At 40.6% G+C, this 27863-nt stretch overlaps 1 protein-coding gene across 4 annotated transcripts in view; it reads left to right on the forward strand.

Annotated features, from left to right (window-relative positions):
- Window positions 1–27863, forward strand: part of PHYHIPL (phytanoyl-CoA 2-hydroxylase interacting protein like) — an 81126-nt gene that overhangs the window by 38462 nt on the left and 14801 nt on the right. Inside the window, exon 1 of one of the 4 annotated variants that reach the window (XM_080402739.1) lies at window positions 6013–6412. The exons of the other annotated variants lie outside the window; for them this stretch is intronic. Within the exon in view, the coding sequence (XP_080258865.1) occupies window positions 6307–6412 (106 nt within the window). The 5' untranslated portion in view covers window positions 6013–6306. Of the gene's footprint in view, window positions 1–6012; window positions 6413–27863 lie in introns of those variants that run through there. 4 annotated transcript variants of the gene reach the window in all.

Raw genomic sequence — 27863 nt, forward strand, 5'->3', positions numbered from 1 at the left:
TAGAACATTTATCCCTTCACTTCTTTTTAAGACGAAGGAAGAAGAGTAGTAGAGTACAGAATAGTATCAAGACTCTACAAAGACATCAGATGCTCTGCCACATACTGTCTTAAGGGAATTACCCAAACGAGTCAGCTTGGGCTAAAATTCACTTCAAGGTATCACAGGCTGGCCACTGAACTGTAGAAAAAAAGTAAATCTGAATAGCAGGCAGCAATGCCAAGGATAAGCAGTAGTATCCTTTAAAGGTCAAGATGTGGTCCAATATCTGGAGGATAAAGCACTAATTAAATGCGAAAATTATTACTAAGGTAGGAAGACTGATTAACAGCACAGAAGAGAGAGGAAATACAGAAGGTTCTAGTTGTTCTCCAGGGATACTGTGGATCTAATAAAGTGAGGTTAAACTTAAAAGCAAATTAATAAATGATAATGCTAAGCATTATCAGTACTTTGTGCCCATTAAGCAACAAATAAATTTTATGAGGTTAAAAATACATGATTTTTGTCTAGGAAAGAATTTTTCTTTAAGTGCTTATTCAGGCTTTATAAAGCTGATCAGAAAACTGACATTCAGAAAGCAGCAACATAAATAGCATTAATAAAATGATAATTTGCCTGATAACTTTCTGTTTATCTGAGAGGAACGTTTTCTTTTAATTGGTTCTGCTGCTCAGAGTAGGTTGGGAGTTGCACACCCAGATGATTTGGTTGGAAGGCTCCGTACTCTAAAGTGTTTGTTATTGAATGAGGACGGCATGGTGGTGGTTGGTAAGGAAAGAAGGCTCAGATACCACGGTGTTTCCTTGATTGTGCTTGGGCAGACCAAAGACCTAGCTAGGCCAGTAAAGTCTCCTTAAGCAGTGGCTGAAAATGGATGTTTACAGAAAATGAAGAGCAGAACAAGCTCACGTAATTGTCTTTGATAACTCTTCCCCAGAATCTAGTGATTTTCAGCTTAGGGACTGTGTGCGTTTAGTAACTCCAAAGGGTTTCTTTTCCATGAACCTTTCCAGCCTCTCCTTGAACCAATGAAAACTTTTAGCATGGACACTGTCCTTTGGCCTTACAACTTTAACATAAAAATGCTTGAAGTTCCACCTTCTTCTGTTTGTTTTGAAGCTGGGTGCTATTAATTGCAACTGACACCCTCTAGATTCTTGTACTGGGAGACTTGGCAGTCAGACATTAGCTCCCCTCTTTGTGCTACTCATGCTTTAGTGTATCTACCCCATATTCCCTTGGTTGCCTTTTTCACAGACTGATTGTCTATTTACCTGAGTAGCAGGCTAGCTTCTTCTCCCCATACAGAAGCCATTTTCATATCATACTATACAAAAAACTACAGATTCATGAGTAGGTCCTCTGACACCAGAAGTCAAAGATTACTTCAGAATTGTATCTTTGACGTTTTAAAGTATGCTTTATGATCTTGCAAGAAAAGCCTGAATGCATGAACTGAATGCAACTGCTGAAATGAAGTCTTCCTAACAGGGAAGGAGGCACGTTTTGAGAGTATGAACTATGGCATACTTCTCACTGGAGAGTTTCCAGAAACAGCGAGGGCTTCCCAGCATTGCAAGCAACATCAAAGCAGAAAGCAGCAGACAGACCCCTCTCCAAGAGAGCTGCATCTTCATTGCTGGACTTAGTGTCAGGATGCCTGGCTGTGGTTGTTACCTTTGGAGAAAGTGGCAAAAAGAGGGAGAGAAACTCACTCCAGAGCTAAGACTAAGCACTGCTACTCTGCTTTGGATTTTCCTAGGGAAAAAAGGGGGACCTCTGCCATCATCCTCCTTGTTTGAGCATTTGAGGAGTCTCTTACTTTGCTATCTGAGAAAGAGCAAAGAGGTTCCCAGTGAGATACCGTGCTTAGCGCTCCAAATTGTCATACATCACTGTCTGTCTCTGTAGAAAAGAAGCTGTGTTGAACTGCACATTAACTGTACGTAGTTGCGGCTTTCACTTACGGTCTTAAATCTTATTTTTTGTCTTTCTGTCACCAGTGTGTGGATTTTACTTCAGTCCTATGGTATTTCAAGACTATCTTGCATACAATCCTTGGGAAGTATGTGCCTTCACATGCTTGAAACTCTTGACGTGTCCACTAAAGACAAAGAATGACTGTGAAATGGCAAAGCATTTTTCTCCATGAAAATTCAGGAGTTAGCTGCTAAGCTTAGTCAATGCTTCTTTTAGTACTGACTCAAAATGCTGGATACTGGTTTTGAACCTTCTGTTTATCTATCCTTTAATATTTTGCTTTTCTCCTCAAAAGTGATACATTGATAGAAAAAAAAAAAAAAAGGCTGTCTCTATTTCCCCCCTTGTTTTTCTTTTTGTTTTCTTTCCTGAAAACTATGTCTGTAGCCTTTCTGCCTTCTGCTTGCACAGTTCACTGAGCAATAACACAAGACTTTTTTATTCCCAAGTGGGAAAGAAGAGCTGGAACTCTTGAGTCTTGCTGAAGTCTGAGAAAGGAGGTTTCTTTTGTAACTTGTAAATAAACCCCTGCTACTTTGAAATATAAAAGTGTTTTCAAATAGGAAGAATGGGGCTGCCTTACAGCTCTGTGCTGTGCTCTGCTGTTACATGGAGCAGTTTCCCCAAAATGGAGTGCAATGCAGCCAGGACAGAACTTTGGAATGGTGCGTGGGTTTGCGTTTGGGATAGAGAGGAGCACACAGCACCTTTTCTGCTTGATTTTATGGCTTGAATGAGGTTGTGGCTTTTAGGAAAGAAGCCACAGGCCTCTCCAGCTGGCTGGCAGCCTCTCTGACTGTCTGCTGCAGGGTAGTAGCCCTGCAGCAAGATCTTGGTGACCTACCTGGGAGGCTGTGAGTGCCAGGTTAAGGCACGAGAGCCAAGATTATTGAACCTAGCCAGGTGTGTGTCACAGCTCATGTTTCCTAGTACACATACTGTGCTAGAAAATACTGTTTCTTTCTCCTTATGTAAGGTTGCAGGAACAACAGACACATTTTTGTTGAACTACGGAAATTGGTAATAACCTATTTATCTAAATGTTGAAAGTACGAAAGGTTGCTGTTGTGGCAAATTCTGTGCAAGCTTTTGCAGTGCTTAAACACATGATGCTGTTCAGTCTCTAATGTTGTGCTGCCATTGCCAGACTTCCTATTACATAATGTTGACCCATATTTGTGTTATGTGACATTTTTTGCTAAACACTGTCAGGGATAATCCGTCACAGAGTAAACTTTCTGATTATACTCTGAGATTCTTTCATCCTTTAGCACAAACGTAATTTGTGTCTCAGACAATGCTATTCCTTGTTTAATACAAGCAGAGTACTGTTCTTACAGGTAAGAAAACCACCAAGAGAGTATCGGATGCTTTGAGCCTGAAATACCTAGGACTAAATTCACTGCCAAGTGATCGTACAGAATCACATCTGGGAATAATTTGAGCCTTAAAAAAAAGTTGAGCCCTAGACCAGGTGATGGGAGTAGCAATAGGCTGAAAGAGGCATGAAGTCTGGAGTGTGACTCTGCAAAATGCTGTCTCAGGCAGGTCCAGCTTGTTTCATGCTTCAGAAAAGCAGAGCTGGGGAAAAGCTTTCTCTGCTCTACTTTTCCACTGGAGTCTGTCAGTATTTGTAGACTAAACCATTCTTTTCCTAAAAAAAAAAAAAAAAAAAAAAAAAAAAATTTAAAAAAATTAAAAATTGGGGGTTTTTTTTGTTTTTAAATGATGTGTGGGGAGAAATAGCTACAGCTTAGCCAGAGGTTATTGCTATAAGGCAGCTGAGAAATGAGGGGCACTGAAGGAATGGGAACACCCCTAAAGCTGTCTGCTTTCAAAGAGCTATGCGAAATCCATCCATTCTTAAAAACCTGATTTCAGTTGCATAGAATAAAAAGTAGAGTGAAAGGTGTATAAAATAGAGGCAGAGAGAATAAAACAGGAATTCTCTCAGTGTTCAAGAACAGGGGCTGCTTCAAATGGACTTTACATAATGTTGTAGCAAAGAAGTAACACGATTGTGTGAGCTGCCGAAGCGTCTGCCACATTGTGGAAAGGAATGAATGTGGAACGTAAGCCTGAGAGACTAAATACACTGTCTTCAGAGAAAGAAATTTTCCAGCCTTACGCAGGTGATGGCTGTGTGCTAAGAACAGTTGCAATACCAAGTAGAAAGGTTTTGCTTCTGAGCAAGGAATGAATGCTTGTCAGAGCCAAAATTAAAACCTGATGAATGCAGTCTCACCCACTTTCATTTATTCCCTCTTAGTTTCTGCATTTGTCCTCATTCTGTCTGTGCATTCATTCATATATTCCTCTCCCTTCCCACCTCCCCATTGACTCACACTCTCCCTCCCTGTTTGTTATCGCTTCCTTTTAATTTTCTCTTCCTTTAGGTTTCCTTCCCACTCATTCCTCTGCCTGACCCCTCTGTGCGCATTTTCCTTCATGGTGAAAAAACAGCAGAGAGACAAAGAGGAAGAAAACATAGAAGGGAGGGGGCAAAGAATAGATGGTTCAGGAAGGGTGCTCAGCATTGCACTTTCTCTGCATGCTGTGCTACAGATTTTTGGAGCTGTCATAGGAGTCAGGGCTCCTAAAACTGGTTCCTTTCTCCCAGGCAGCAGTACTTGTCAGTGGCTTTGTGAAAGGTAACGTCAGAGCTCATTTCCTCAGATTAGTGTCCCTAGAAACCATCATAAAGAAAGGAATAATCCCAAAATCCTGTGGAAAGCCACTTCTGAGTGACAAACATCTGGCTGTGTGGGAAGCTTGCTACTGCGTCGGATCAGTGAGGACTGGTAGGAGACTGGGTGGTCTTTGGGCTCCGAAATGGGAGCTTTAGGGATTCTTTGGACTTGCTGGCATGCAATGCTGACTGAGAAATATCATGGCCTCAAGCTTGTCAGGGGCCTGTGTGTAACGAACTGTTGTTTCTCAAAGCAGCCGGTGACGGCGTCTCCAAATCACTGGCCCAACGGTGCCAATTTCAGTTTGGTGAAACGACAAAGAAGTGCCAGGAATGTGTACTGTCATGTGTGGTGGGAAATGGGCTGAGACGACTTTATCTGGGTGATCCCACCCCAGCCCATGAGCCTGACTCCAAAGGCGGTCTGTAGCACGGAGCAGGCGCTGCCCTCCCGTGGCCCACGGGCTGCGGCTGTCCCCGGCCTGCGGGAAGGAGGGCGCCCGGCCCTCGCACCCACCGGGGAGGAGGGCGCCCGGCCCTCGCACCCATCGGTGCTGCGCTGCTGCACAGCTTTTAATCCATTCTCCCATTTCTCTTTGTTTCAGTTTTCTCCTCTTCTGGCCCCGTTCTTGTTCCTGAAACTGCTAACTGAGATGGAATTGTTTCCCCACCCCTGATTAAAGTAAAAAATATCTTCCTTTTCAGAGAAGCTGGGCAGAAATAGGGCTGGTGCACTGCGGGTTATTGCTCTCTCCCACAAAAAGAGCAGGAGGGAGGTGTGCAGGGCAGGTAACCAGGAACGACTCGTTCCTGCACCCTGTCCTGCTATCCATAACCCTCTGCCAGCTTCTCCTGCTCTATCAGTGTAACGGCGGCCAATGTTTCTTTCTTCAAATTCTTGCATAACCGAAGGATCAAAGCGCAGGCAGGCAGCCCTTGCAGTTTGGCGTGATTTACGAGCAGCGGTTGCGGTGCGCCGTGTGCTTAGGGAAGGGGAAAATCAGTAGCGGCGGGTCGGTGGGGCGTGTGCGCCGCTGCGGCTCCCCTGGGCTCGGGGGTAACCTCGGAACAAAGCGCCGAGCGGCGGCGGGCTGCCCGGTGCAGGCTCCGTGCGGGGCCGGCACCCCGCGCCCCCGAGCCGGCGGGTTTCAGCCGCCCGGCCCCGCCGCCCCCGCGCTGGGCCGCGCGCCTCCCGCCGCCCGCTGCTAGCGGCCGCCGCGTGCCCGGGGGGGGGGGGAGGGGGCAGGGGGGCGGCGGCCCGGGCGGGGGGCAGGGGGGCGAGCAGGGGGGGGGCTCGGCAGGCCGGGCGGGGGGCAGGGGGGCTCGGTGGGCCGCGGCGCCGCGCTTCCCGCCGCCGTTACATAAGGCGGGCTGGGGGAAGGGAGCGTTCCGCTGCGGCGGCGGCCCCTTTAAACGCGGGGCCTTGGGTGCGATGAGCGCGCGCCTCTCTGCTGCCCCCTCCCCGCCTCACTGCAGTGACAAATCCGCTCCCCGCCCGCCTCCGCCGAGCCCAGCCGAGCCGGGCGGCGCCGGGAAGCGCTGCCGCGCGGCTCTGCACCGCCCGCCCGCCGCGGAGCCGGCCAGCCCCAGCCCCAGCCCCGGCGGCGCGACAGCAGGCAGCGGCGAGGGGCGCGATGGAGGCTCCGCGCCTGGCGCACACCATGAGCAGCCCCACTAGCCCCTGCGAGGAGGTGATCAAGAACCTGAGCCTGGAGGCGATTCAGCTCTGCGATAGGGACGGTAAGTCCGGGCTCGGCGCGGCTAATCCCTGCAGACGCAAAATGCCGCTGCCCTCACGGATGTTAATGCAAATTAATCCCCGCGGCGTATGGTCCTTTGTTGTGCCCCATGTATCTGCAGGTGCAAGTGTTCCCCACCCCTCCCGCCACCGCCACCACCCTCCTGCCACTGAGAACAAAAGGAAAAAGCGAAGGTTGCACCTTGCTGGAGGGAAGGGAGGGAAACCCGCCGCTCCCTCAGCCATCCCTGGCGTTGCAGTGCCTTTACCCCTGGGCGAGCCCGCTGCACAGCCCTGCCCCTGCCAGGAATGGGCGCCGGCGTTTGTGGCCGGAGAGGCAATGAGAGGGAGCTGGAGCAGGCGCTGCAGAGTCCGGGTCTAGAGACGGGGTCGTGGCCCTGGTGGGTTTTTTGTTATCCGCGATCTCCAGACTCCTTTGTATTGCAGGGCAGTTCTTGTGCTCAGAATACACAGACGAACCCGCTGGCTGGCGTGGGCTAACGGCGAAACTTGTTGCCGTTCGCTTGTGCGAGCCGTAAGGCGGGGAGCGGGCCGGCGCTGGGGCTCGCGGGCAGCCGGAGGCGGCGGACACCGCGCTTCAGCACCGCGGACAGCACCGCGGCGGGGCCGGCCGTGCCGTGCCGTGCCGTCCGTGCGGGGCCGCGCCGGGGGGCCGCACGCCCGAGGCAAACCGCAGTGCCCTGGGGACAGCGGCAGTCCTCCTCCCGGAAGGCATGGCTGGACCGTCGAACAGATTAAGTTTGGGCTTAGAGTTGGAGGTGCGGATATTTAAGATTGTCTGGGTCGATGCAGCCAGAGAAATGGCAAGGGGGTGGTGAGGGACTGCCACAACAACTGTACGTGCTTAAAGCAACACTGAAAGCTGACTGTGGTAGAAGGGAGTAATACCGTTTATGCCCAACTGGGACTGATAAAACCGAACAGAGAAACTGCTGGTCAAACAATGAAAAAATATTTTCCTGTAGAGTGCCATATAGTTTGCGTTCATATACCAGGTTATTCTTATCTTCTGATCTGACATTGAATTATCAAAAATAACTTCTCATTTTTTGATGTAAAATATGCTTTGGGTGTACAATATATGTTAACCCGCAAATAGCTGAGGAATGGAGATACTGTGTCAGTGAATGGTACGGCTGAATTAATGAAACTATTTCTTTGTTGTGAGTGTATTTTTGGCGCACAACTGTGATAGGTGATGGTTACAGAAAGAGTCAGTCCAGCTTTCTCAGCTCTATTTTTACAAATTACTTGTGATGAAATACTTTGCTTTTTTGACCTAGGCAGACTTAATATTTTAAATGCTGGATTTTTGAAAGCTCTTTGTTTTTCTTGACATAGTCAAGAAACTCACAACACATTATAAAGTCTTTCCAGTAATTATTTCTATAGCTGCATTGGAAATTCTTTGATTGGTTCTTTTTAATGCTTCAATTGATGTTATAATATGCACTTCCATCCACTCATGCCTAACTCACTGCATAGAGAAACTGAACTATGTTTATAGTAAAGGCTAGACCATTCTTTTGTTGAAATACTTTCCCACATATATTTATTTTCATTAATACTAGAAAAAATTGAAAATAGATAAATTATGCAATCTTTTGTATTTTTCTGCGCCAGTTAATTTAGTGAAGTACTCAGTGTTGATCATTGCAGACTCTATTTTATTCAACATACTGTAGTTAAGGACTGCTTGATTTTTATGGAATACTGTCATACAGACAAGCAAATGGAAAAAATGTACAATGTTAATTTTAATTCCCTTTTGAAAAGGCTCCATGGGAAAAAGACAACTTTCCTGTAGATCTGTCTGCAAACTAATCTTCATCAAGTAAGCCACTGTCATACAGGGTTATTACTTCCTACAATATCTGGTTGAGTTTCTGAAGGAAGCATCTATGTTGGGCATGTAAAACATGCAACTTGGTGCCTAATTTGGCACAAGACTGCACTTGAGCTTACTTCGGTATTTCCTACAGGTGGCACTTACGTATCAAAAAGCTTGTTTTAATGGGAACATAAAAACAAGCAGGCAAAGGTTAAGGCATTAATCTTTCTAGATAAGCATGCAAATGTATATGCAACATATTTAGATTCTTAATTGTGTTATGTGGGTTTAATTAGTGCATTTATATTATAGATAGTTGCAAATTATTTTAGTGTATCCTTGTAAAAGACGTAGTTCTCAAGGTGATATATTGGCATCACTGAGGTTAATCAAAGTTTTGTGATAACTATCAATATATTACCCGTAGTGAATTAAAAATATGCTAGCTTTTCATATTCTGAAAATGTCCTTGATCTCTAAGCTGTAGTAACTATAAAGGCAACCAATGAAATGATAACATTACATATCCAACTATGATAAATTCTGCTGTACTTAGCTGGGAATTGCAGGCAGTCCTGCAGTATAAACATAAGCAATAACAATTTTTTTTATGCAGATAACAAAATATTTTTTGTGTTTTCCAGGATGAGGGAACTAATATTGAAACCAAGAAAACTGGGTTATACCTCCTATGGAGGTATATGCAGGAGCCAGAAATCCAGGAACTGGAGTGAGCAATTAATAATATTACAACAATGCATATATTCTTAGATATTTTTTTCTGGTTTTATCAGTGTTTTTTTGCAAGCATTGTTATTTCTTTTAGGGAATCAAGATAGTTTAGGAAACTTACAAATGTCAAATACAAGAAAACAAATTATTCATTTCAGAGATTTTTATTATATTTTTTTTTAAAGAAAAACACCTGGTAAGATTTGGTTTAAAGTGAATGCAACATTATAAAGCCAATTATCAGCTCTTATTTTCATCATTCTCTGTTATTTACAAATGCATCTTGCGTTGTTTTTTCTTATTATTTTGTGTGAGTCTACTAGCCTAGCTTAGTATTAGTCTATCACATAGTGTAACATGTAGTTCCTTAGAACTCTGCTGATCTCCCTTTGTGGATAGGAAAAAGCATACCATTTGTTATTTTCCTTTGCTGTATTTGAACATTGCAGCCATATTTCTGTAGACATAGACCAGGAAAGGATGTTTAATCTGTGCTAAAAATTCTGGTGACCTTTTCATAAAATTTGTATTAGCCCTATCGAGGGATTAAACCTTTAGTAGATGGATGCCCTTTGTGTCACGAGCAGGCCAATTCTATGAACATATATCTAACTTCAGAAAATCATAAGCCTTTGAGAAAACTGCTTTTCACAGACTTGGTAGAACAGTCTTAGATTTTAGATGCTGAATTTCCTGAAGCTCCAGGCTGTGGTTGTGCAGCGCTCCCCCTACAGATACTGTGCTTTGGCTGTGGGGTCCTGCCGGAGGAAGAGCCGTGGCGCTGGCATCGGTTTTCTGTGCTCTTACAGCTGGCAGCCGGACAGCAGCAGAAATGCAAAAAGGAGAAAAGCAAAGCAACACACCTTCAGCGAGGATGTTGGAACTTGGGAGGCACAGGCTGGGGAGAGGGTGAAGAAAACTGACCCTAATAGAGGGCGCTAATAGAGACTGAGGCAGTGGCTTGTCAAGGGTGGAAGCACGGAAAAGACTTAGGAGCCTGGGGATGTTTGTGAGGATTAGATTTAAATGGGAAGGGAGGGGTGGGCAAAATGACCCTGCATGAGAACAGGAGAAGGTGGTGAAGGAGCAAGGGAAGTAATTCAAGTTCAGGCAGGGTGCTCAAGGAAGTAAAACTTAGAAAAAATATGAGGTGGCGTTCACCCAGATTAGATGAATTGGGTGAATGAGGATGGAATGAGAATTAGGAATCCATGAAGGGTAAACCTGGAGACCTGTCTGCAAAGAAGAGACAGAAAGTAGAAGAATGTGGAGGGAGGAACTGGGCAGTTCGCACTACAGAGGTTAGGAGTAAAGGAATGGAGCTAGGACTTGCTGAGCAAAGAGACTGGGACTGAAAGGACAGCCTTAGGGATGAAGAACAGGACTTCTGAAGCACAACTGGGGAGTAGAAGGAGTGGGACAGAAACAAGTTCAAGGAACAGGGCAGAACTGGCCATGTTTTGGTGTGGCAGGCAGAGAGAGGTCAGTGTGTATCAGCACATACCATCTTCCAAAGCCCCACATGACCCTAGGATACCAAATTCTCCTTTGTTTGTTTGCCAGAATGAATGGTACCATGGTATCAGGGCTTCAGGGGTACTGAGAGTCCACAGCTGCCACTGACTTCAATGAGAGCAGGACTTTGAAAATACAAAGCAGCGTGCTAAGTGACTTGAGAAAAGAAATGTTAGCCATCTTAAATAGGCACTGAAAGTTAGTAACGGTCTTTTAACTTCTCTGTGCCTCGGTTTTCCATGTGTAAGCTGGAAGCAGTAGTATTGTCTCCCTTCACAGGGTTGTTTTCAAAATAAACTAATGAATGTTTTTTAGGCAGCCAGGCACTGTAGTAGCTTTGAAAACCCATGAGGTGCATGGCAAAGCCCATGATGAAATCCATAATTTTTTCTTCAGAGCAGAATATGAATAATATGTAGCAAATAAGTCCTGGGACTACATACTGAACAATAGTGAATAGCTGTTACAAGAAAAATAGTTCATTATGTATGCTGAATGAGTCAGAATTTATGGGGAAAAAATAGTATGTAATCACACAGTAAAAGACTACATCACAATCTGAACAAACAAAGGAGCCATTTTAAGGTTATTCAAGTAAGCTTCATTCTGGTATTTTCTAACTATTGATGGCTTGAACTGTACAATTTCACTAAAGTGCTTTTAAAGTGTTTTTCTGTGTTCACGTCATATTTTTGAAGATGATATTTGGATATCAGGATTAGAACTGGAATTAGTGTCTTGGCCAGTTTCAGTTGCATAAATCAATTTCACCACCTTCCAAACACTTGACGCCATCAAAATTGTTTAGTCAAACAAGCTTGTATAAAAGCATGACATCATACAAGCTAAGATGTCAGTTCTGTCTTGTGTAAACAACTTGCATCTTTGACAGGACACAAAATTCAGAGGTATGTTTTTTGTTGCTTTTATTCCTCTCCCCAGCTGAAAGTTTGGACATTTAAATCTGCTGTCTTCAAAATACTAACTGTATCACTTTTCTAGGGTTTGAAGTATGGTATGGGCAATAAGAAATTTATTTCTTCCATAAAGTTTCACCTAGCCTGGCTGAACTTAAAAATAGTAAAATTATTTTTTTGTGGCAAGCAATAATGCTGCTTTCAGGTAGGAGCTAAAATCCTCTACGTAGCTTCAATCTCTTGTTGCAAAGAAAAATACTTCTTATAGTTTTAGCTTTATATTCTTTCCAGAGACTAAGATTTTCACATGTAATATTGCTTACTCTTAGGACACAGGAAAATACTAACGGAGCCAAGCAACTATTTTAAAGTCTTCATAAGTGATCTTTCGAGTTGTGGAAGAGATGAAAACGAATGATTTGCTTATGTCTTTCACTTCAGCTCACCATTGCAAGTATTTCACCCTGTCTTGTTTTATATCATAAGCAATAATGCCACTAATAACTAGTGTTTATTAGTGGTATTAGTGTCACTAATAACTTTGCTAGTTATTCAACATCACTGTGTCAAGAAATGTGGTCACCCCATTTTTCCTTTATATTGTTTAATTTTTAAGAGTTGTTTTCCTTCCTTCTTCCTCCCTTTTCACCTCCTTTTAGAGCTTTTTGCCACTCACATCTGTGCAATTGATTATTGACTGTTTTGACTGGCAATGATCAAGTTTTATATGATTAGCTATGTCAGTTTTGCCTGGTATTCTATTTGTGCCCCAATTGATTCAATTATTCTTCACTGAAAATTTTCTAGGTCCTTTATAAAGCAACTGAAATACTTGATGTGTAATTGTGCCACATTCACATAGTTCTTTGCTGAAACTAGATGCTGATATTGCTAGGTTGAAACTCAAATATATAATATGTGTTTTGTAGTTAAATTTCTACTTGTTATAATTAAGGCTTTTTAAACAGTACCATATCCCATGTATGTCCCTCCTTCTTTGTGTCAGATTGTATTTCCCATATTCGTTCTTTTGTTTATTCTGTAACAGAATCCATTTTATCATTTTCTGCTTATGTTGCTAAGCCATCTTGTGCTTGCAGCTCCCTCATTTTTAATGTTGTCTGCAATACAGAAATGTGATCTCTCTTTCCAGACCATTCATAAAGATGCTTATTTAGCCTTGAACTAGCCACTGGTTCTGTGATAGCCCAGCAGACACCTGAACCCCTTAGCTGTTTTGCCATGTATCAATCTCATCTCTGCCAGCCAGTGTTGAGCCCTGCAGATCAGTAGTTCTTAATAAATACAATGGTAGGAGGAATCATTTAGGAAAGACTAATTGTACACTCTCCTGTATCTGAGAGGCAGGATTGCCAAGCCAGCCCTTCACTTAAAATTTCATGTATCTTCTGCAAATCTCAAAGACAAAACCTGTTTTTCTTGAGTAAGAGTTAAGCCATTAGTAACCTCATCATCTGTTTCATCTTCCATCTTAAACTAGATGTAGCAATTTTCTGCTCAGTCTACTAATCTGATGGTGCTGCCCACTCTGGTAAGCTGTGTTCTGAGCTCGCTTCTCTGAATTCGCTATTTACCCGGCAGTTATGCCTGTATAATCTAGATCTGAGTCTGCCCTATGGGCCAGTTCAGCTTTTGCAGCAGCTTTCCAGTGAGGTCTCTGGTCCCAGAGCCATAGCTTCTAGAACAAGCAGAATATCACTTTTGTCGTGTAAGGGGAGGGAAGGAGAGACTGTATCACGTTCTTATTTAGAGTTCTCTAGTATTTCATCCATCATTTTTGAATGGGTTCCAGTCAGGCATTGTTGGGTTCAATTGTCTCCAAAGGCTTGCTGAAGCTTATCTTCCTGACCTTGGGTTTTCCTTCTGGGACTTCTCTGCCTCATTAATTTTCTATTTTCCCCCTCCAAAATCTAGAAGGATCTCCTCCTTCACCCATTCTCTGTAATTTCCTCCACTCCTCATATTCATGGCCTATATATAACATGATTGGAGGCCCCAGCTTTTCTGAATAAGGTAGCTCTCAGTTCCCTTTGCTGCTGAAGTAGTGCCACCATCTTTAACCACAGCTGAGGAGGTAATCTTTAGAAGTCCTTACAGTTTGAGTTTGTTTTTCTTAGTCCACTTGGTACAGTAATTACGCCTGCTATGCTGCTGGCATGCATAGCCTTATGTGCTTTATATGACCTGGAAAGCTATATTTAATTCTGGTTGAACACAGCTCAGAATCATCCACTGTTTTCTTTTCTCTTTCGATAGAAGTTTGAACCGTTTTACTTGCATGCTACTTTCTTCAAAAATTTATAAACGTGTCTGAAAAAATAGTACTAACATTGCCAATACATCATACATGTATAAAATATGTCACTGTTATAGGAAAATATGAACAAATAGAATGCTTATAATGTTGGAGCTGACGAAAGCTCTGCTCCAGGATCACTTCCTGTGGTTTCCACACAAGGTTTTCTTATACAGTGGAGCATCCTTTATTTGACCTTGAAAATGTTACCTTCAGCACAGGTTGTTTGGTTAGAATTCATTGTAGTGTTTGTAGCTGTATCAGTTTTCACAGTGGTGTTTGTAGTTGAATCATTAATCATTTTTATTTTATTGTTTTCACAGAGTGTTCTTGTTTTATTTGTGCTTGAATGAACAAGCTGTTTTGCATGGATGTTTTCAAAAACAATGATTAGCTATACTGTTTTTATAACCTAACAATAGTTTCTCTGAGCCTTGACAGTTCTAGCTGCTACCAAAGAGGGGAAACTTTAAAACTAGTTTGGTGTTACTCTTTCATTCCTACAGAGTGACTTACAGTATTTTTATTCCTACAGTTTCACTCTTTCTTAGTTCCAAGGAATGGCATCTGGAGTTTATTTCTCCAATACTGTTAAGTCAGACACAGCTGGCAGCTCTGGGAGGAGAAGAGTTTGAGGAATCCCCATGTTTAAGCTTTGTGTATCAATGCACTCTCATTAGGAGAATTCTGCAGTTTGCAATTGTTAGAAGAATCCCATAAATTTATTGCCTGAGCTGTTCCATTGGCTTCAATAAGACTTTGTGTAAAAACAAATTTGCATTTGTCACACAGCATAATTAAGGACTTACAACTACTGTATTTTCCTAACTTTTGTTGTGTGTATTCTGTCTCATTTCATACAGATAGGCATCTAATTTCGAACCTCTCTCTTTAAGTTGCAGTTTGTCTGGATTTCATCTCTATCTTTAGTTCTGGGCTAGAAATAACATTTTAAAAATATTATTCCAGGAGTTTTTTTCAGTTCACTTCTATGTGTACCCATAGTCGAAGGCATATGGACTTCAAAATCAGTAGGATAAAAAAGATTTTAAAAGGCTCTTTCAATCTTGGTCAGCCATGATTACTAATATATAAGTATCAGTGGAGTGATTCATGTGGTGTCATCGGTGCTTTTATTCCAACTTATGTAAAGGGAAATTATACATATGTTTATATAAACTAAGGGATAAAATTAAGAATGGAGTGTGCAGCAGATTGTATTTTAATGCTACTAAGGTACATCTGGTGACATAGAGTAAATATTATGCACTTACATTTTTATGATGGAATTTATGCTGGTATATTAATATAAATGCCCTGTAGTAAACATGTGGTTTTCAGAGTGCTAATGTTTCTGATTAATTTCTAGCCTTTACACTTTCAGTGTAATTTCAAGGCATATGTCTAATCACAGGAATTGAAAATGCCTAAACGTATCTGCTCACTGAATGCATTACACCACAGAGGAGTTCTGTGCCTCGTGTGGGGAACATACTGAAATTTTAGCCACTGTTAACCTGTGCTCTGATGACACAGCTGCCACGTTACCCTTCATGAAAGGACAGCTTTGAGCAGTAAGAGTTCACACACAGTTTATGGGATTTTCTCGCCTCTGCCCACGGGTGGAGGTTACTTTCTCTTCCCCCAGGTACACTTCGTTGTTTCCTTTGTCTGTGAATTGCTTTGTACCATGCTTTGGAACCTCGACCCATTGAATATGTTGCTTCTGTACTTCGCTTTGTCTCTCTGTCTAGGTAGCATGGAGTTCTTAAATCATATTTGATTTACAGGGATCTGAGTATAACAGATTTTCTGGAGTATGGGAGTTTAATTTCAAGTTTCATGACACATTAGGTAGCCAGCTGCCCCAGCATGACCTGTGTAGTAGGAACATGTCTGGTATTCTGCTTTCTCATAACTGTACAACTGCAGGGAAGACAGAATTAGGTTCTGTATGTGAAGAATAAAGTACTGATTCTCCTCTTCCTGTTTTTTTATGTTCTGTAATGCTCAGCTGGTTTCTGGGTTGCTTCCTTGAGCAAACTGTCAGCAAACCACCAAGGTTGTCTGGTGAGGCTGTCAACCCTAATACAAGTGTGCAATGCTTAAGGCGGAAGCCATACCATGAAACTAAATTCTTCAGTATATCTTAGTATGCTTGTTATATTTGGCTCATATAGTAGGAGCGTGAGTTGGAAGACATTGCTTGAGATGCTTTTAAATGCCATAAATCCAAAAGGTGAAAAATTAATCTAAATATGAATTCTTATTTAAGTAACATACCCAAGAGGACTTGGTTGGCTTGGTGAATTTGTAGTAGGTTTTGCAGCTATTCATCTACAGGTAATAATTCAATTTTGCCTTACCATGATTGTGATGGATCACTTGTTATGATCCAATGATTCTTTGATAGCCTGAATAGTAAGACTACAGAAGACTTTATAACAGGAACTATTTAAAGTATCCAACTGAGCTGTGCTTTTTAAAAAAATAGTTCTGGAACTATTGAGGACCATGGTGTTCTTGTGGATTTTAATATGATAGTTCAGAATTGTTATAAGTTTCTTTTAAGCTAATTACATCAAAACTTCAGTTTGAGTTTTCTCCTCTTCATTAGACAAACTTCATATAGAGAATTTACATGAAAGGTCTGTTACAAATGCCATCAGGACAAGAAAATTATGAGCTGGAGTCAAGACTTCTAATAAACCCACACAACCTATATGTTATACTGGGTCTGAGTGAGGGGATGAATTCTAACATGGTGAAAACGCTGCTTAAAAATTTCCTTTGACTACAGTATTTATAGTTGTGTCATTTGTATGTTCTAGTATTAGTGAGAAGCTTGAACTCATTGTAGCCTTTCCCTTGATAGGGAGTATTTAACAGTGTCCTCTCATTTCTGCCTGCTTGCCTCCCTTAATGAAACTGGCAGCAACCAAAGTTATCTATGCATGCTCTCCTCTTTTTAACAGTCAGCCAGTGGCAGACCTGCTTCCAAAGACCTTTACTACGTTTGGTTGCCCTAGGAAACCAGCTAAAAATGAAACAAAACAGAACTCCAGCCTTTGCCAAAAAAAGACTCTCGGAACCCCTATATCCTTTTTTGTCAGGGCCTGAAAAAAAGTCTGAAACCTGCATAAAAATTAAATTTTAAAAAATAGTGCAAGTTACAGAGTAGAATTTCCTGAACTATTGTGAATATGTAATACATTTCAAATCACAGTTAAAAAGAACAAACTGGTGTAAAACAGAGCCAGACCCTATTCCTTACAAGGGATCTGTGTGAAAAGCACACAGCAATTACCAGTGCACTGAACTAAAATGCTCATTCATGCTGCAGAGTGCCAGGGTATCCAGTGAGTTACAAAAGCCTACTCATGCTGAGCACCCTACTTTCTCAAGCAAAATGCTTGGTAAGATTGTGGTCTCCAGCCCTGAGATCTCTCTGCTGCCCTTCAAGGGACACGTTTTGCCTTTTTCTCTGGGCTTCCCTTTGCTTAAAAGAAAAATGGTTCTTAAACGAAAATCCTTGTGTGATCAATGCAGTTGCAGTTTTCAGGCAAGCTGGCAGGTCAAATTAAAGCTCATGTGAGTACAAGGCTGCCTCTGCTTGCTAGGTTTGAACTCACATGACATAACTTGAAGCAGAGAACACATTTTTGGTTTTGGTTAAGACACAGCTGCAAGAAATGGCACAAGTTGTTGCCAGTCAAATAAGAATGAGGTAAACAAGTATAAGCATGAGTATAAGCATAGTCATAAACTAAAATGAAAGTGTTTGTTTGTCCATCTCTCTTGTTTAGTACACGTGAAATTATAGATCATGAAAGGCCGCTCACTTCTCTAATATACGGTTAATATTAAAAGCACTAAAAGATTAAGGCCGATGCTTTGCTCTCAGTTACATTGTGTTACATGAAGAGCATTGGAGCAATTAGGCCAGTGACCCAGAGCAGTGTAACTTGGATCGGAATCTGGCCCCAAGCAACTTGTCCAGGGTCATACAGTCAGTGCCTTCACCTATGAGATCTGTTTTCTTTTGTTGTTAGTCTTGGAGACATAGGCAGTTCCACAGTCTCAGAGGCAGCTGTACTTGTTTATTCATCAGTACAGAAAAACCTCATGCCGTAAGAAGCTCCAGATCTCTTCCTGCTCAAAAATCTGCCCCTTTAGTAATCAACAGGGTGGAAGTCTGCCGAAAAACGTCACTCCCTGTTTTCCAGGAAAACAGTACTTGAGGTAGCATCCTTCCAAAAATACACCGCAAAATGGGTCTGAGTGCAGTCTGAAGTATGGTCAGAATTTCATAAGGATGCATAGATACCTGCCAATGCAGGCTTCTCCTGCTAAACAAATTAAGAATATGTAATAAATTGATCTGCTTTTACAGTAGTGTTTCTGATGTAGTTACTTGCTTTCCAAATCTGGAATTCCGTATAAATGAAGATATGTAATATACATAAATTCTAGTATATATCAATGGCTGTAAAGTTTATTTTAATTTTTAAATGACATTTAAATTAAGCTAAAAGATGGCTTAGAGCCTTTTACATCCCTTATTAGCTTCTTTCCCTTTCAGCAGCTGAGAAATCCTCATTGTAATTAAAATTTGTTTTCAAACTGCTTCTTGTAGTCAACACATGCTGAGAAGATCCACTTACCACCCATGTACCTAAGCTTGCTGTGCTGAACAAAATGGGAGCACTACTTTAATTAGCAGTAAATACTGTGGTGGCTTGGTGTGTGTGGTCTACAATAGTGTCCTGTTTGATTTCAAGAAGGCACAATTGCACTAGCCTAGCTGTGACGGTCAGAGGCATGAAAACCGATGGTATGTCAGTAGGAGTTGCAGTGCAGCTGTAGCTATTTTTGCCACACTGCAATTCTCAATCCAGAGAAGGCTGCAGAGAAGTTTGTTTAGCTTCAACGTGACAAGGTACAGTAAAAAATAAATCCACGTCTTTAGTATAAACAGTGTAAGAGAATTCAGTGTGAACAGTATATTGGTATACATTTTTTTTGTATATATGAGTCACCCAGCAGACAGGATGAGGAACAAGATGCTGATGTTTGGTGGTGGTATTTGCACTCAGTCTCAGCTTATCAGTTTGCTTGGTTTTGATATTCGTGTGTCATAAAAGGAGATCCCATCACTTCTCCTCAGCTCTCTACCACAATGATTTGGGAGCACGGTAGGATCAGTAGATCTGCACATCTTAGATAAAGGGAAATGTAGGCACGATGGCATGTCAGTTTAGTCTGGGCTACGTGTTTTTTTTGTTGTCTTACAGTTTTCCTGGTCCTTAGTAAAGGAATGTGTACCTACATGATTATTCGCAACCTTACAGTTGCATGTGTTTATCTGATAACAAAAATCCTCCTTTTCTCACAATTTCTCCATGTATTTTTTAACACATTTAATATTGAATCTTTTTGCACGTGTGTATAGCTTAGTATTTTACTGAGTTAACGCTCCTCAACTTATGTGTAATAAAAATGTGAAAAGGAAAGAGGAAAAACTGGGTAATGGTGGCCCAGCCTTGTGGAACACCAAGTACTTTATAGAAGCATCCAGTTTTCATTGAAATATTCTTGCAAAACATATCCATAAGGAGTAAGGGAAACTCTAGAAAGGTGTGATTTTTATCAACAGAGATTTGCATCTATTTCCATTTTAGTACTCAGTCTATCAGAAAGGGTTTCTGGTGGCTATTGACATTCTAAAAATGTGGTTTAGTTTTGAATGAGTAAAGTATAACTATTAAATACTTCCAAGACATCAGGATACCCAGTAAGAATTTAATCTTAGTGAAAGAAAGAATAAGGTCAGCCTTGCCGTATTAGCCATTTATCAGACTTTCAGTCAGGTTTTATCTTTTGCTTTGGGTCTGTGAAACTCATGTGTGCCTCCACTTTCGGCCATCGGTATGAATTGTTACATTTATGTGGCCAAGTTTTCAGCAACTCTCAAGTAACACACCTTAAATCTTGTTGATTTCTGTAAGACTTCTAAATCATTTAGGTTCTTCTGAAGATGTTACCAAATGTTACTTAAATTTTTGCTTCAGGTAAGGATGGGTCTAAAATCAAAGGAAGAGTTGGCACTGAATTGGAACAATTGGCTGATAACAGCAGAGGACAGCTCACAGTGATATATCTGAATTTCCTTTATGGTAATAACAAAAGAGGAAACAGTTATTTTGAGAAATTGGTTTAATGATGCAATTTAATGCATTATGTATTTTAAATGAAAATTAATTAAATCACAGTTATTGAATAATTTAGCTATAATTGCAGTTTTCAAGATACAAATTCATCCACATTCAAAATTAAATGGTCCTTAGATGTTTGATCCTATTAGTGCTTTCAGAAAAAATATTGCGGGGATAAGTGAAAAACTGAAGTATTTGACACAGAAATTCAGAGAAATTGTTCTTGAAAAGTTTATCCCTTTTAAAGCATCAGTCCAAAGGATATTTCTAAGTCAGTGAGCTGTAGATTTCTTTGCTATAAGAGTTCAGAAATTGGCTGCATTTTAATACTTACTTTTTTCCCCCACGTTCTTTTTTTTTTTTTAGTTCTCTTTGTCAGGAATCTTGCAAATTATCAGAGGTTGCTGTAGTGTCATAAGAATCATAAGAATTGACAAATGTAATTTAGGAAATAATTACAGAGGGTAACTTCAGCTAGCTCTTAACTTCTATGACCTCCCTCTCTAGTCAGTGAAAAGAATTAGACTCCTCCAGGGCAAAGGTAAGCGTGAGAGCTAACTGTAGGTACTCGGATTATCCGGTCTGGGAAACTGCCTTTCTTCACTCAATGGAAAGTGACCCTGAAGAGACTCACTGCCCAAGGATAATGTTGGCCTTTGTTAGTAATTTATTTTTTCTTAGCATAGTAAGAGTATTGGTGGTTTCCGCAGTAGTGCATCTTACCAGTATTGCACACGAACGCCATTGTAAGTCATATATATATGTGCAAAAAAATAAAAATCTTTTGGACAGCAGCCTTTGCTTTTGAATTAGAGTATGCATCTCTTGTAGAAAGTTTATTTCAGGTATAATTCCATAGACATCTGTGATCTTATCACAGGAGTGAATGTTGTTCCTGCTTTTTTCTTGTTACGCTACCTACTGTCATTTTTAAGAAGCAAAGAAAAGTTTGAGTTTTATTATTTTTAACTTGGAAGGAGTACATATGGCCCAACAAATCCATTCTTGAGAATTTTGTGTTTAAGCCAAAATTTATATTCCACAGAAATATTATAATGGGACCGTTTGATTTCTGCGTGCTATAGTAACCGTCTCTGTATGGAGACATTTAATTTCCTGTTGAACCTGTTGTTGCATTCAGTGTCTACTGAGAGAATGCTTGAGCTGTAAACCAAAGCCCTACAGTTCTGATGGCAGAATCATATTCTGAAATATACCATTGTAATGCTTTATTTGCTACTTCTAGCTGTCAGGTTTGCCACACTTGCGTTGTGTTCCCATTGGTGTTAGTGGAAAACATACTTACACACATTTGAGGAAACCAAGCCCCTGACGTGCCATCTGCACAAGATCTCAAACTACATGATGGTCAAGTGCTTTTGCTAAGGGCAAATGAGCATCTCAGTTGAGTTAGTGGTCGAGCAACTGGCAAAACTGCAAGACTGTGCTGAATGCTTTTCTTTCGTTATGCACTGTCCTTCAGTTGCTGTCCTACGCGTCCTGTCAGGTAGCAACCGAGTCTCTGAGCCATCTTTGTGAAACAAGAGGCTGCTTGCAGAACAAGGTTTCAGTCCCGCAGCTGACAGCAGGCAGTGAAAAATGAGCCTTGGGAGAGAGTGGGGCGCCGCTCGGTGAGAACCAAGAGCCTACACGTTTGTTGCTGTCAGTGGTGGGATTGAGATATTGGACTGCTCCTGATTTGAATCATGGGACCACTTGTAGAGTACATTTGTTCTCCATGTGAGATAGAGGAAGAATTGAGTCCTTTGTAAGAGGCTGAGAGAAATTCTTCAATGCAGAAACTAGACAATCTGGAGATTGCTCAGTGTTTTATGTAGGTGCAGGTTTGGGGTACCCTCTCTGCTGAAGAAGATGGCTGTACTAAAGGCACAATTGTGCTCACAGAGTGTAGTTGTGTTCTCTTCATTTTGCAATGGGGAATATTCCTGCTGAACTCAATGGTGTAGACTAGTAGGAAACAGCAAAATTAAGCCTTGAGTTAAAATCAAGCAGCAAGAGAATCTGAATGCGTATGAACATTTCAAAAACATCCAGCAAATATAGATATACATATTGTAGTTATAAAGAAGTGATGCTTTATTTTCAAAACTGTGTTTTGTTTTTTTTTTTTTAAAATTTTGGTTAGAGTGCACAATATCTTACTAGAAAATGCACAACTGGTATCAGCCATGGGGAGGAAAAGAGAAGATTTAGAGGGGTTTATCCCTCTAACAGGATTTATAGAGCCAAGCTTTCTCTCTTTATCTAATGTAGGAACTGGTTTTACAAGGTTACTTATTTAGAACATTTTCTTAAATATGCTTATATAAGTATAAAAAAATCTGTATTGGGAGTTAGTTTACCAGAATTCTGGGGGAGAGGAGAGAGAGACATTGAAAAGTCTGAGTCTACTCACTCGGGTTTTGTTCATGAAAAGAAGCAGGAATAAAGCATAAATGTTAGTTATGTGGTTATGGTTAGCAGGTTGAACTTTGAAATAGAATAGCTATCTTTCAGAAGTGCCACTTACATGGCCTAACAAATACCAGTCTTGATTTGATAGTTTTATAAATGTTGCTGTATTTGTATTTCCTCTGTGTGGTTTCATTGACTGCCTTGAACAAGGTGTTCTGGTGAACATTGAAATCCTTGATATTCAGGTTAATTATTTGCTTGATTGGGACATATTATCCTGATTCTGTAAAACAATTTTATATAGCTAGCAGTTGGAAAGGGACCCACTCATTCCAGAGCTCAGGAGAAAAATATGATAGTGTACTGTTGCTTAGTTAAATTTAAGGTATGCAGCTAATACGTGATTTCTTGGCACTTCCCTGTCATTTTTGATGGTTACACAGAAAGAATTCTTTTTCCTGTTGAATTTTTGAGAAAACAAAATACCTCCACAGTAAGTCAGAGATTTCAGTCTGAATTATAGCACTCAAATATTTCCAGTCTATATCAGTTTTCTAGAATTATAAACTTAGTATTTTGGTTATATAGAGCTGATATATAACCAATCAGCTGAATTATCAAGACAAAGAAAGGTAGAATTTTTTACATTTCGGAAGGTGTAAAGGTGTGTTTGTTAATTATGTGGGAGTTACTGTTTCCAAATGAGTTCTTTTAAGTTGTATCAGTATCTAGTAAGAGGATTTCTTATGTGGTGGTACCTGGGTGCTCTTCATGAAATTAATCCCCTCTCATCAAATATTTCTATTTCAAAAGGTCACAGCTAATGTATCTCATTGTACTGAAAATGTTAACTTGAGAAAAACACTTTCTGTTTTCTGCAGTGGATATATTTTTAAGATCTGAAAAAGGTGACATTTTTTTAAAAATGTGATTTGTGTTATAAGATTTTGTTTGTCTTTTGATGTGTCTATCACGTGTGCTACTGGTATCTGTGTGTAAAGTAAACTTGATCTTTCAGGGTCTCAAAAATTCTTTTACCTTATAACTTATTCTGCTGTGTCTCTCATCCCCATCTTTTGATTTTCAGATATCTTCCCAGAATGTATTAAGGACCCAGGGTTAGCTTTTAATTCTGTGCTGTGTGGGTACAGTCTCACCTTGCTTATTTTCTGGCTCACAAACCTTAGTTACGTTTCCCTTATCAAATTCCTAAGATTTCAAGGAGCTGACACTTCACAGAAGTAACTGCGGGGATTAATATCTTGTGTGTCTTTCTAAAGACAGTACAGAGCAGCACTTGCTGCGCTATCCTCTGAGTGACAGCAGCCCAGATAAACGAATGAAATTACGTCAGTGTAGGAGAATATTGTAGTGACATAGAAGTGGCATGACAACTGCTCAGCTGGCTTTCCTCCCATTTGCTGGCTGTGGGATATCACCAGGGCTTCCTTGTGCTTTTGGCATTCCCAGTTAGTTCAGTAGCTTCTGGGTGTCTTACCTGCCATAAAAACTGCGGCGAGCTAGAGGCTGCTCTGAGTCGCTTTAGCACAGCCAGCCACAGTTTGAAGGAAGGAAACACCACCGAACCTAGGCTTTCTTTTTTGTGGTGGACTTTCAACCCTGGGCCACAGGTTGGTGTTAAGGGTGAAGGTTCTTCAGGAGCTTGGCATGTTACGTAGGCTTATTTTTTTATACTGACTGTATAGTCCCCCTATAATACATGTTTTGTATCACCTAGTTTTTCCATCACGGTTTTTTTTTTTTTTTTCTGCACCACAAAGCCAGTTTTCATCATATAAATGTCAAAAGATCTCATTTCTTGAAAGTGTCTTGAACTGTTTTTTTCTTTGTTGCTACTAATGGTAAATTCAGAGAACAGACATTCTTCACCTAGAATTTCTGTAGGACCTGTATTTTATTTTGTTATTTGTCTACAACTTTTAATTGAGCCTTAAATATGTGCCTTGACTTTAAGAAGCAGTGAAGTTTCCTTATTTTCAACTAATTTTTTGGGGAATGACTAGATTCCATGATTTTCAACACTACATTTATTTGAAATCTCTAAATATATGCATGTCTTCTGGAAAATGAAACTGAGGTTTTGAACAGATGACTTTGCAAATCATTGTGAAATCAAAGTTGAAGAAACTGCTGTCCTCAAGTACTTAGATGTCACCTCCTCAGCTGAGAATGTGGTAGCTAGACCAGTGAGCTCTTAGAATGTTTCAGTGTAACTTACAGCTGGAAAAGGCAGTATTGTAACTGGAAACAGTCATCAGCCACAAGCATTCCATGGTTTGTGTTGTGTTTTGTTTTAAATCTAGACAGTATTAAATGCAAGGACCTTCATCCTCAGATAAAGGAACTTGTTAATAGCAACCATTTCAGATGCAAGGACAAGCCTGAGATTTACACAGTACAAACTGACAGCCCCAAATGCCTTCACATTTTTCACTGATCTGTTGGGAACCTTTTCAGAAATCCATGGCAGTGGTGTCGGCAGCTTAGGAGAGGCATAATAGTGATTTCAGAATATCTGCTCCAAAAGCATCGCAAGTCCATGTTTCCCACAACATGACTCTAAAGACACTGAAGATTTACCCCTGAGTACAAAGAAACTTAGAACCAGATGATTTATCTTTGTCCGTACAACTGGAGATTTTCCAGAGTGATGCCAAAAGAGGCAAATCTATTTATACATGTTGAGGGTGGTTCATAATGGGCTTAAATGAAAATGTAAGTTACACTTCATTAAGCTGATTTAATTTGCATCTTGAGGGACAGAAGGACAAAGCCTTAGCAGGAAACAGAGTCAACAAGAGATTTTAAAAGTAATGCAAGGAAAAGCCCTTTCATCGCTTTCTTCTCTTTGCTATTGTTTGTTCTCCTGGCATGTTTGGCCTCTGTGATATGAAGTGAATTAACATCACTTCAGGGGTGTGTAACTTTCCACCACTGCTTAGGACAACTCTGAATTTGGTTGAGTGATGGTTCAAACAGACACACACACACCCCCCCCCCTTTATTCCAAATTCTGTTTAGATGTTTACATTTTTTCTGTATATAAAATTAATAAATAGTTTTTGTCCAGATATTGGATGAATACCTGAATTGCTTAAATCTAAACCCCATGAAGGGGAAATAGCAATCTGAAAAGCCTTCTTATATTACTTTCCCCGTAGTATCCAAGTCTGAATTGCAGATAAATAGTGATATTTTACAGCTATATTTTGTCACCCTGATTACTGAAGGGATACTTTCACGGCTCCATCAGAGAAAATGATTTCACCTGGCCCTGCCTTGTTTTAATTTCTCCAGATTTAATGGACATCATTGCAGTTCAATTATTATTTCACAAGTTTACTTCACTCTTGAGTACAAGTAATCACGCTCATTATGGTTGTAATATTTGTAGCCTTTTCCCTGTTGATGGATGGCTATTATGTCATTGTATTCAGACATTTGCAGGTTCTGTTCTCTGTGCATTTGTTTCTTGACTGCTGAATAATTTTTCGTGCTTGCATAGTGCAGCACACTGCGTAGTTAATGCTGTGAAAGGTGGCATATTAGTGTTACAGATGGAGTGGTGGGAAAGAGGGTGCGATTTGATTGCTAAATACAAACTGCATGAGTTCTGAATACTGAGGAGTTCTACCCCAGCATGTCTGATATACAACTTCTGAGCATGAAGCCGTCTTTTTAATGTCTCCAAACAATGAATTACATTCAAACTATGGGATATACAAATGTATGTGTAGGGATTCTATATCTTCATTAAATGTCTATCATACTGTTCAGTTAATTATTTTCCATTGTTAAAGTTTGATAGCAGGAATGTATTTGCCAAGATAATATCAGAGTCAAAACTTCTGTAAGCAAGGTCACAGGAACCTGTAAATGTATTATTTTATTGGTCTCGTTCATAAAACTGACTTTTGTGAGCTGTAAGTATGCTTAGAGGGTGAATCACAAATTAGCCCTTTCAGGATTCCTTTTGTGGATAATGTTAACAGTTTGTCTGTGAAATTAAAAATCAGTAGGCACATTCTGCCTTGCCCTGCTGTGAAGTTCTGCATTTTTGGAAGTAAGGGAAAAAGATGATCAAGTACTCAAAAATCATAAAAATTCAGTGGTTGTGAATGCTCGGTAGCTACCAATTAGAGGTTGTGTTAAGGTTCTTTGCCACCATCATTCTACTGCTGCAGATGCAATGGTTCAGCGTGTTTTGAGTGACGAGGCAAATTCAAAAACATCCTTTTTCAGATATTTTCAGTGTGGACTTACCAATTTCCAAGTCTTATCATTTGTCTTCAATTGTGACAGTGAAAGCCGTGAATGTTCAATGGGATTTTTCTGCCTTTTTTTCCCATTCAGAGATAATTTATGTAAGTAGAAGATGTAATGAGGATGCTAAATTAAGTGTGTCTATGTGTATATAAATAAAATTGGTTTGTTACCCATTTGCCAGCATTTTGGTTTAGCTGCAGCAGTGAGTATCATAACTGCTTTAAAATTGATTAGACAATTTAACTTGAAATTTAGGTCTGGATATGGCAGAAAGAGATAAGCCTGTGAATAGGAGCATAAAGCATTAATCTTGCAGTTCTCCAGCTGATCTCATGTTGTATTTATTCTTTGACTTTGAAGAAATTTAAAGTCTTATGCTTCCAGTGTGACCTATGCACACATGAGTGGTCTTTAAATTCTTATTATATGGGTCAAGAATCTCTGGGCCCTTTTGCTTGCTCTAAAAGAGAACTGTTTTCTTGTTAAAACAGAGGGACTTCTGCAGCATACAGGGATGACATGCCTGGTTTTTTGGCAGGGGAGACCAGGCTGTTCGACTACTAGCTCTTCTCTAAGTGTCTGCCCGAAAGAGACCTGCAAGCAGTGTTTCTACGCAGTCCGGCTGGGCCTTCTAGTGTTGAAGCAACATGAATGTGCAAAACAAGTAGCCATTTTAGCTGGAAGCTGATCTATTTTAATTTGATATGAAGCTTCTTACAGCAACTTTTCCTATGCTATTTTCATTTTTTTGTCTGTATTGTGGTGCTTCACCTAAGAAAGATCAATTTAGCCTCAGTGAAGTGGCAAAGCAACTGACATGAAAGCAGCCAGTTCTAATGCCTTCTCCACCTTTTTTCACATACATAGCAGTAGTAACTTCCTTTCAGCTGGAGTTTTGGAGCACTTTAGGGCAAGTGTATGCTGGCTTTGAGTAAGTTCAGTTGCTATTTCTGCTTTTAGTAGACATCCTGTTTCCTGATGTTGGTCTATTCTTTAAATTGACCCTGGTATAAAGAGGTGGCTTGAAGTGGACACGCTTTCTGGTACGAAAACCAATTCAAAATATTCTTCAGAGCAGAAATGGAAAAAAGGCAAGGTACAAACGTGTTACCTTTTTAGTCAGTTGTTGATCTCCGGGATGCCTATATTACATTTACCAATCAACTGAAGTCTCTAGTTTTAACTAGCAGGTAGGTTGCTAAG

This window comes from Falco punctatus (assembly GCF_963210335.1).
Source record: "Falco punctatus genome assembly, chromosome: 9".
NCBI lineage: Eukaryota > Metazoa > Chordata > Aves > Falconiformes > Falconidae > Falco > Falco punctatus.